Consider the following 11,666-nt stretch of genomic DNA (forward strand, 5'->3'; position numbering starts at 1 on the left):
TCGGATTAAATATTGTAATGATTATTGTTTTAACTAAATTATGAAATAGATTTAAGATTGTAACAACATTCAATTCAATTAAAATCAAAGATACATTTTATTGACCATAATTATTAGAGTATAGTATATATATGAAAGCTCAACAAAATGAATAGCATGAAGCACATACAAATTCCATTATGAATATATCACCGTAAACGGAAGAAAGAGAATATGTTAGGTAGAAAGATAAAATGTTGTTAGTAGAAAGATAGCAAAACGGAAATAAAAAAATACTTAGGCCTATGATAAACCGATTGACGAACTAATTATAATAATAGGGCCTAGGCATATTAAATTTTGCGATTTCGCAACTCCTTCGGCGCTCCATATATTTGTTTGAATTTCTGGTGAACTTTTCATGGACTCGACCTACTATGTAGGCCCTCTTTAGGCGGTAGCCGATCATTTCGGTCGCGCTTTGTTTCGGTCGCGGTTTATTATCTTTCTACTAACAACATTTTATTTTTCTACCTAACATATTCTCTTTCTTCCATTTACGGTGATATATTCAATGGAATATTTGTATGTGATTCATGCTATTCATTTTGTTGCGCTTTCATATAGGCCTACTATACTCTAATATGGTCAATAGAATAAAAGAAAAATCTGCAATGAGCAGCCAGAATAAGAAAAATAACATGTCTTTGTTATGTCAATACAAAATAACATGTCAATACAATGTCTTTGTTTAAATTTTTTTCTTCAAAATTTATAACATAATTGCCTACTATGGTTTCTCAATTATGTCAGTGTGAAAGTGCTATGGTGTTTCCGTGTTTTATTATTACGTAATACAGTAGTACCGGTATGTTACAGAGTGTACCGTAACTCTCTAAGCTTATTGGTTGACGGGCATCGTATCAAAGGTCATTTGACGTGTTCGTCGCATGTTCGTCCATACAGCTGCAGCGGTACGGTGAGTTGCCAAGCATAATGGGTTTCCAGAGGTGTGGTGTTAGGTGGTTGCTTTCAACAATGTTTTCAACATTTTCAATACTTTATATATTTATTTTACCATTTGTAAATACAGGTAACTTGCTTTTATTTTTTACTTTCAAAAATTGTGTGCAAAATCAATGTACTTACCTAATCTACCTAGCCTATAAGCTAGGCTAAAGCACGATAGCGTACTCAGTCAGTATTGACTTTTCTTTTCGAGGCTCGGCTGTAACCGGTTTACACCAGTCGCTATGGAACGTTTTTAAGGCTAGGCTTGTACAGCTGTACAGTAATAATCTATAATGGCCCACACTGTGCAAGGAGGTAATACCTCCTTTGCTGTAGGCTATAAAATATTGAAATAGTTTTACATTACTACTGCAGATCACTGATACTGATAGATAGAACAAAATGGCAATGTATGGACACCTAGACATTGTAATTTGTATTGTTCGTAACTGACAGTTGGCACATGCACTGTTTTCTCAATGAGTCTGTATTAGTTTAGAAACATTAAAAAAATAAACCATGAAATACATTGCTCTAAAATCAAGGACTTTAACTGTAAATGCCTTTCAATGAGAAAATAACAATAGAAATACTCGTTTCCGTAGTTCCGTTAACTCTCTTGCACTGGACAGAGCCAAAACATTCCCATTCATGCGGAACGAGTATGCACAGTGTCAGCCGATTGATGAATCCCCCAAAGCAAATTCACCACCTGATTAAAAGTTTCAACAGAAGATCACAATCAGTGTGTCAATTAAACTTATGTAAAATGATTAATACACAAGAAAACAACGCGTCTTATTTTATAGGCCACATAAGGCAAACAACTCCATTCACTGAACTATCGCACATGTTTGTACAGTTTATTTTCAGCATTATTTCCTTGTCTCTGATAACATTTCCTGAATTTGCCGCGCAAAAAGACTCTGTCTCCGATAACATTCTCGAATTGGCAGCATACAAAGACTTTGTGACTGAACTTGTCTTTATTCTCCCAAGAGTTTCATTGGACACTACTTGTGGGAACGTTTCTCACTGAATTCATTGTTACTAGGCAACTTGATGCCTATTTAAAGCAATTTATTTCTGTTATGCCTAGATTAAACAAATTATTTCCAATATTAGGATGTTTTTCATTTGTTTACACCTAATGATAATTTGAATGAAATCACCTTATTTTAGTTATTATTAATTACCAGTATTGATATTGTAGGCCACTTATATCATTGTGTTTGTAAATGAGGTAAATAGAATTAAATATGGTAACCAATCAATCATTTTTTTATAATCGTCTTGTAATAGATACAGGTACTGCATGTTTATTATAATACCTCATACATATTATAATGCAAGATTAATAAATTATATTATATAGTTTTTTCCAAGATACAAATTAATTAGCATACAACACATTTTTATTTATATTATTTCAACAATTCGATTTTATTACAGATGATTTCCTGTTACCCATAACCCGCAACCCACATTGCACTGTACTGTGATATCCAACTCGCGCCTTGATTACACTACTCAGCATTCCATACAATAACCTTTATTCGGGCATTGAATATCTCGCGGGCGAACTGGTGCTTGGCTGAACCAGACGTCATTCCTATTGTAGTAGTAGTCTACTGTAGCAGTAGTAGCACCACTTATTATATTCTATTTTTTGTCCTTGATATATTTTAATTAAATTAATCTGATTAGCCTAAGAAGAATATACTATTTTACCAAGGAGGAGTTATACCTTATTTCACCTACTTGTTAAAACTAGCCCCCTTAGGCTCTAGAGTTAGATGGGCATGTCATATGTAAAAATAATGAAAAAAAATATTAATATGTTTCCTTTACTACCATTGCCAATTTCCTTGTATTGTAAAAAAACAGCATTATTTTGGAAAATGAAAACCCAAATCATATAGAGCTGCATGGCTTATAGTTTCGTCAAAGAGGTGATTTAATTCGTAAATACACCTGGAATATCTTTAACAAGTGCAAACAAATTGGTGCTGATTTGACATTTGGGGTTAGTTGACGTGGGGCAGAGAGTTGTTTGAGGGACAAGTTCACGTTCATGTAGGGCCGAGATTACTTTGGGCTGACTTGAGTGGGCCGTGTTCACCTAATTTCTGTGTACGTAGCCTGGTATATTCATAAAGTATAGAGATTTTTACCTCATTAATCTAAGGTCATGTTCCCATTACTACCGTAGTTCCTCTGGCATATACCCCTTCCCCATGAACACAAAATTGGGTCAATTTTGGGGTGGGGGTTGGGCTTACAGTATACCCGGGAATCCCATTTTCAATCATAAAGCCGGGGAATGGCTGGTACATAAAATTGGGTGTTAAGTAGGGGGTGGGTTTGTACCCGAGGAACCACAGTAATTTTGACCAAGACAAATAAATAAGTCAAAGCTTTGGTCAAATTTGACCACTGTTTGCACGTCTTGTACTCAAATACTGTAGGCAGCAATTTTTAAGATAAGATTTGGCACATGCATGGTACAGCAAGTCTATTTGTGGATATGATGTGAAGGGAGTCAACAGCGATTCACGTCAAGCATTTGCTCAGGGAGATTTTACAGAGTTGTGCAGCGTGGTTAACCTTATTGAGCAACGTCTCTTTGGTTCAGTTATTACACACAATTATTTGACCAATAATTATACGCAGGCTGTTGTATTAGGGGTTTTTTCATCAAACTGATCAGATTGTTTGACCAAAAAACATCCCATCCAAACAAGCCTATACAGTAAGTACTCTGTGTGTGAATGAAGGCTTGTTGGCAGTATGTTAGTTTTAAGTACTGCAGCTGTCCACAGTCCACCACTCATTTTTTATTGATTATTTATAGCTTAATATAAACGCAAGCTAAATACTTTTTATAGTTATTGATTATTTTTATTATTATGCACATGATTATTTTTCTAACTAGTAACTAGGTATGTGTTGGTCTAATTACAGGGTCCCATTTTTACAGTCGTCCTATTGCCCGAGACAACCTAAATAAAATACTATAATATTTTTACAAATATCTTAAAGAGATATTAATAACCTAATGTAATATCAAAGAGGAGCATCTTTTGAAGGATAATATGTATTCCAATCAAGCTAAACTTGTTAATAAACAAGTACAATATTGTCACACAAGCTTGCCCTGCTGATTACTAAGTGAAAATCCTAATATGGGACCCTTTAGTGTCCTCTAAACAAGGGCTGGCCATATAGTTTACAGTATATATGTTTTTCTTGCTTCGTGGCTGAAGATGTCCCAAGAGTGGGTTCTAGTAATAGTAGGTACATTAAAATTGTCCAAATTGATTTCTTTTCAAGTACAGGTTAGGTCCAGAAATCCAGAAAAATCATTGTCCAATGGTGTGTAACCCAGCCTAAATTGTCTTTCGTGTGAATTAAGGAAAAACGAAATTAATATTACTGTAATAATAAACAAAAATTATATTGTATTAGTCTAGCTATAGCTGTATGTTATTCATCTCAGTGTCTGCTAAATTTTTCATTCACTGACTTTTTTACCACTTTCAGTAGGTATTTCAAGTCTACTCCAGTTTTTCATTTAAATTGTTAAAAAACCTCAAAAAGAAAGAAAACAAAAATTGTAAGCACTAAAGCCAAATTTAGCTATTTCCTTGTTTTTGTTTCTATTGTTTTGTTCTGTAGTGTTTTTAGTCAATTTTTGCAACTGCCATATTGTACAAAACTTTAGTCCTTTTTGTAGATCTACATCTTGTTATATGATGTGTATGCATAGTTCTGAGAAATATTTGAAAGCAAAAATGCCTGCAGTGTTTTTACTCAGGTACAGTACTTACTGATTTGAATAATATCTAAGTGTAATTTAAGTGTGGATAGTAGCATACAGTACTGATAATATCATAGTTGACCTGATCTAGACCAATCAGAGTTGTACACATTGAACAAGGAAATTACTGGTTTTTTTTTAAACTGACTGATGGTGATGTGTACTGCACTGTACATATCTGTGTAAAATATTAGTGCGCCTTCAATGATTATTCTTTATTATAGATTTCTAGTTGTGTGTAAACTAAATCATTATTTTGTCTTGTTGCTGTAAGTAATAACAAAAATGAATTTACAACATTCTATATGGTTTGAGTTGATCAAATATAACCAAATTTTAGGTAAATCATGGTACTGTACTGTAGAAATTGCCTACACAACGCTGAATTGCTAACGCTAATGTAAAAAAAAATATCAGTAATTCACCTTTTGAATTAAGTTTGAATATTATAATATACTGTATGCAAATTACTTACTATGTATAGCTTCTCTTCATTGTTAGTGTGTCCCATTTACTGTCATTTACTCCAGATGTGATCCATGGATTTATCAAACTAAATTAAAACAGTTTCAATTTAAGTGAATTTAATAATTATTTGGCAACAACGTTAAAGTTTGTACAGATGAATTCATTAAAATGATCGGAGGCTCTCAAATATAAAGTCCTGGGTTCAAATCCAACTCATATCATTCAATTTTTGGGGGCAGATTTAGGTGGGGGGAGGGGGGTTTATGATGTGACCTGCTTTGATTAAATGCCAACAAATATTTGTATTACTATACTAATATTTGGTCAAATTGCAATTTTAAAGTTATTTTTATAAATTTTTTTATGTATATTTTTCAGACACAAGTATTAGTTATGAATATGTAACCTGCGGATCTGTAATTAAGTTCATGAATACACGACATAATGTGCGTCTCCATTCACATGATATTAAGTATGGTTCTGGTAGCGGTCAACAGGTGAGAGGCCACAAAACAATTTTTTATTTTTAACCTCTACTATTGTTTTCCTATTCCATATTTTTAATCTTTAAAAATCTATAGGTATTTTTTCTACTGTAAAAAATTTGATAATCTAGTTGAAAAGAATATTAAGATATCAGTAGCTATAATACACTATATTTCAACTTGCAGTATGCTTCATTAAATGTTTCTTGAGGTTTCCTGACCTAATGCCTTGACCACCTTATTTATCTCGATAAATACAGCAGAACCTCTCCATTGGGACTGTGATGGCACAAGCAGGGGGTCATGGGAAGCAATTGCCTATGACTCTGTCGTCCTACCAAAAATATTAATTTGCTTATTCAAATTATCTTATTTTAATTGCCAATTCCCATTGTGGTCTAACAGCACAATACTGAGCCATAAAAACTCCCATGAACCCCTACCAGGGATTTTTATTCACTGACTACAGGACCCTGACCCACAGGTCCTGACCGTAGCTCTAGTCAGGCCCTTGGTTTCGAACCCCCATTCCACTATCGATAAATTTCTGAAGCTACCACTGCTTTAGAACTCCCTAATGATACTGTAAGGTCACTTTGTTTGGCCCCAAAATTATCGCATTAGTAAGGTTCTCCTAATATACCTGTAATTTGCCCATATACTGTATGGACTGATGATGTCATCACATCCATATGGTTAACACCTGTAACACCAGGTGTCATTTTCAATAATACTGTAGGCCAGCTAGTAGTATTTTGTATCAGCTCTGTGATATTAATAATAATAAAATGATTCAAACCCATTGTTTTTATGTTGTTTATGTATACATATAAACCAGAGAATTTGTCTTGCATTAAATATTTACGTTTTTTTATATTGCAGTCTGTGACAGCGGTAGAAGCAAGTGATGATAAAAACAGTTATTGGCAAGTAAAAGGGAAAAAAGACAGACCATGTACTAGGGGGTAAGTATCAGTTGAAATATACTACAGTACAACTCCTCCTATGGGACACCCTTATTAAATTGACACTTTTTTGACCACAAAACAAATGAAAGTGTATCTTAGCACTATAACCAACCCCTCTTCAGGGGACACCCCTATTAAGGGGACACTTTTTTGTCTCAAAGGTTTCTCCTTTATAGGGTTTCCTTAACAGGAGTTCTACCGTATTTTGGAAATTATGGGATAGAGAATGCTATTTTTATGTTTTTACAGAATATCTCTCAATGAAGCATATAAATAGGATTGTTCAGTGTTTTTTGAGGTAACAATGCAGCAGTAAGCAAGCAAGGGCCATGTTATTATTAATATTAATTTATTTAATAACATTTTTATTATCTGTTCACAGAACTCCAATCAAATGCGGTCAGACAATCCGTCTTTTTCATGCGGACACTCGTCGCAATCTACATAGCCATTTATTTAAATCTCCGCTGTCACAAAACCAAGAAGTTAGTGCTTTTGGAGAGGATGGAGATGGTGATGATGGTAGGTGGTATTCAATTCATTCATCACATATGATAAGCAGAGTCATTTATGTAAAGTCATTCATATTATAATAATAAATTTTAAATACTACTTACTGGACAGCATCATGCATTCGTAAACTTACTGAGTTAAGAGAAATTTCCACATCTTATCAGTCCTGGGCTGCAACCCCTGCTTTTCCTCCACAATCCACTTTTTACCCATGTCTGCGTAGGTCTTGTTTGATGACATTGTTCCTGTACTTTTATGTGTTCCTGGTCTGCATTTTTCCAATGGGAATCTGGTTACTTTCCATGTGGATCAAGTGGCCAAACCATTGTAGTTGATGTCTTTCTCAAAATAGATGCAAGTTGTGCTTGGTTGGTCCTAGATTTGATGGGTTTATTGGAGGTATGTTGTTGACCAGACTATTCACAGAATCTTTCTTGGTTATATGTCAAGAGCGTCAAGTCTTGCTCTCTGTTGTCTAAAGATGAAAATTATTTTGACATAAATTTCTATTTTGCAGGGGATTACTGGGTTCTTACATGTTCGGGAAAAAATTGGAAAAGAAATGAGCAGGTTCGATTAAAACATGTATTAACGGAAAAGTAAGTTTTGATTTGTTTTAATCATCATACTAATTAGCTTATTGTGAAATACTAAATAATAAGAGTAGATTTAAGGATGGGCAAAGTGGTTGATAAAGGTTGGTGAAGGGCTATGGAATTAGCTTTAGACAGGGTTGTAAACTTAAGGCTGGGTGGCCCCACCCCACCTACCATAACTACATCCCTGTCCAATGAACTGAAGCATAGTTTTACTTACTGATATTTATTGAATATATCCACTAGATATTTGACTGTAACTGGTGAGGTGTATGGTAGACCTATTCACGGCCAAAGAGAAGTCTGTGCGCAAGGATCACCCAACTCAAATACGTACTGGAAAGCAATGGAGGGAGTTTATATAAAACCTAATGAAGAAGAGTCTTTGTGAAATGAAGCTGGACAAGCCCACCGAGAGGATTTTCCATCATTACATGATGAATTTTAACTAAAACTACAGCGAAGCCACAACTTCATTCCCAATCCTAAGTGCTCGCACTCAAATATGTAACCACCAACACCACAGTTCTGCACCAACCACCAGAAGAAGGGTAGGGGTAACCTTGCAAAATATAATGGTAGTTTTATTATTCTAAGCAGAAATTTCTCACAAAATCAAAAAACCTTTGGTACCATATGTAAAAATGTGGTTTTACCTGAAGAGACAACCAAGCAGTGATTTTACCTCAAAAACCATATTTTTACACATGGTGTATTGAAGGTTTTATGATTTTGTTGATACTCGCAACCTATGTGTTATGGGTGGGTGGGTGATAACATTAGTAAACTCTAAATAATAAGAGTGGATTTAAGGATGGACAAAGGGTTTAATAAATGTTGGTGGAGGTGGATTTTATAAATCTCTCATTCTGGAATTAAAAAATGTGTTGGTATTTATTATTATAAACAATAACTGTAATAAGCTCCTCTAATGAATGTTAACCCTTCCAGGTAGCTTGTCCAAATCTTAAAGTTAATTCTCTTTGTTTTTAGTTTTTGATATCAGAATGTTTTTGTTTGTTTATTAAATTCTTGGTGTTTATGTTGTTGGGGTATATTTATGCAAATAAGCCTCATATATTTTTTTTTTCTTTTCAATTCTTTTCTGCTATTTTTAAATCTCTAGTATTTTAATAACTATAAATTCCATACCTTATTTTTTTTATTAGTCATATTGTACCAATAATATAAATATTCAAGATAATAATAATAATTATTATTATAATATTATTTCATTCTTATATAGCGCAAATAAGCAAACTCTCAATGAGCTGTACATAAAAAACAGAATAAGGATGTGATGTTAAATTAATGAAAAACTTCATGGGAAAGTTATTTTCTGTATAATTATTTTGAATACAGTACATGAACAAATCTCTTTACTTAAAATTATAATGCAAAGTTCCATTATTTCTATGTGCTACTGTAACCAAAGCTCTTGTAAACTATTATTTGTGGATTGTACTATATGCAATGAATATTCTCCTGTGAAGTTCAATTCAATCAAATTTACTAGAATATGTCATCTTTCATTTTTCTCATTTAGTATGAACTTTTGAATATCGCATAGTTTTTTAGTAATTTTAGTTAACATTTAAAATGTTGCTTTTATTATGTTCTACTGTACTGCCATAATTATGTGTATCTATTCTTCCATTCAGTTGAATTTAATTTAAACAGAAAGATGATTATTACATAATACAACTGCTTCTTTGTACTTAAACAGTACTATAGGGTTATGTTTTCAATCATTTTCGCAAGAGCACAGACATTCTTTTCTGTTACATTCCTCCCCCTGAAAGAGTACACATTTCTAAATTAATTACAGTTGAACTTGCCCAAGTCAAATCCAAAATGCCATTGAAAAATTGTTTGACTTGGATAAAATTTGACTTACAGATTGTTAATTACTGGAAAATACAACAATTTGGCATTTAAAATAAGATTGACTTAAAAATTACTGAGTTAGGCAAAGTTGACTTGGGTAAATTTTACTGTATTTTAAAGACATTATAATGCACACACTTTTAGATCCCTTCCCAGTGTACGTTTTTTTTAATCTCCATTAAATTATGGAAAAATGAATGACCACCTTGCCTTTGGCTTTGTCCGCACTATCATGTTGTATACGACAAATATGGATGATTTGCATTAGCATAATAATGTCATAATATCCATATATGGGTACATAGTTGCCGCATAAAATATGATGGTATGCACAGAGCTTTAATTTGCATAATGCATGTGGTTGTCCATTTGTCCGTAGGAATGTTGAAACTGTAGTACAATAAATCGTATATATTATAATATTTAGCTTTTCGCACAATATCAAAGATGGTGTGAGTATCGTATATTTTTTGTTATTTGGTATTTATTTAGCGCCTTCCTTTAATTTACAAAGCCCTTTGCTTTCCCTGGTTATTGGGTCCACATGCTTAAGTGTTGCTGCCATATTGTCGCAATTACAGGTAACCCCACCAGGTACGCATTTGTACTCCTAGGTGGAGTGATACTACGCAGGTAAAGTGCTGTGCTTAAGGACACAAGTGAAGAAGTTCATACAATGTTAAATTCTCCGTAGGAATTAAACTTCACTAGAATTTAGCATCTTAAATACACTGATTCACATACGACAAAATATTACACAGGACACATGGCTATTTATAAATCAGCTTCTCGAGATACATCCTACCAAAATCACCATCTTCACTTGAGTGCAAAGCTAATATTTGGTACAAATAATATATGCAGATGTTGAAGATAGACGCAACGCCACAGTGAAAGATAAGCTTTGCCCTGTATAGCCAGACACTATGCACCAAACGGTCGATATTGATGCTGCTTGTATTATCATTAAGCACCTTTTATTTATGTCAGGCACGTACAAGCTTTATACATGCTGCACTATTATGAAATTTTTGATTGATTAATCCTGAAGAAGACTGGATTAATTCATTCTTTAAATTGGTGAATGTTTTCAATTTCACTACATTTTCATCAGATGTATTTTGGCATTTATCTAAATGGTTCAGCGTTGATGATAAATGAATATAAGTATACCCTGATGGACAGAAAGTGTTCATTTGATATCTTCATGAGTAAATAGTTTGTTGAATGAAGAGGTTAGATTATAAATGAGTAGAAATGAATATGAAATATATGTTGAACTCTCAAAGTAATGATAGTTGTTTCACTTGGAACACTATTATTTAAATTTTGCTCTCTATGAGAATAATGATATCATTGTTACCAGTGATCACGACTTGTAATCACAATAATAGTGAACTGGGACCACATAAATACGTACTGTATAAAAAAAAAATTTCTATTAATGACTAATTATAGACTTCTTCAATTAAAGACCACTTTTCTGTGGTGCCATATTGATTAATAAATGTTACTATTACTATTCTAATTAGAGGCTAAAGCTGCTAAAGACCATAGATACCCCGGTCCCAAAAGTGGTTTTGAATCGGACAGAGACCTGTATGGAATAATAGATTGATTATTTGAATGCTTACTATGTTAAAATTATTCATTAGTTGAATCAATATACTAGAGAAATTTGATTATTTTACCATGATTTAAAGTGTATGCCCTGTGCTAGTAAAATTAAGGTGTTCAAACAAAATTTAATGGGTTTATTCAAAATGGGTGTGTTTGGAGGGAAGGGGGTTGGTGATGGAGTTAAAACACTAGACCTTAATATAATTATATTCACACGCATTATAGAGAATGATTCAAATTCGGTTTCCATGAAATTATGCCTTAAACGAGGTGCCTTTACGTGGTTCATGACAGTATTAAAATGACCGTTTAACATTGA

General features: G+C 33.4%; 1 protein-coding gene across 1 annotated transcript; it reads left to right on the forward strand.

Annotated features, from left to right (window-relative positions):
- The first annotated feature begins 915 nt into the window (after positions 1-915).
- Positions 916-11,666, forward strand: LOC117106000 (stromal cell-derived factor 2-like). Its single transcript, XM_033247309.1, has 6 exons — positions 916-1,072; positions 5,657-5,775; positions 6,646-6,728; positions 7,114-7,253; positions 7,762-7,843; positions 8,087-11,666. Exons 1-6 carry the CDS (start codon positions 976-978, stop codon positions 8,229-8,231), a joined length of 666 nt encoding a protein of 221 aa, XP_033103200.1. The 5' UTR covers positions 916-975; the 3' UTR covers positions 8,232-11,666.

This window comes from Anneissia japonica, unplaced genomic scaffold (genome assembly GCF_011630105.1).
Source record: "Anneissia japonica isolate Jap-2015-1 unplaced genomic scaffold, ASM1163010v1 scaffold284860_len1800451_cov186, whole genome shotgun sequence".
Taxonomy (NCBI): domain Eukaryota; kingdom Metazoa; phylum Echinodermata; class Crinoidea; order Comatulida; family Comatulidae; genus Anneissia; species Anneissia japonica.

Coding starts and splice junctions, on each gene's coding strand:
- LOC117106000 (XM_033247309.1), top strand. CDS start 976: ATGGGTTTCCAGAGGTGTGGTGTTAGGTGGTTGCTTTCAACAATGTTT. Junction 6,729..7,113: donor GACAGACCATGTACTAGGGG/GTAAGTATCAGT, acceptor ATCTGTTCACAG/AACTCCAATCAAATGCGGTC. Junction 7,254..7,761: donor GGATGGAGATGGTGATGATG/GTAGGTGGTATT, acceptor TCTATTTTGCAG/GGGATTACTGGGTTCTTACA.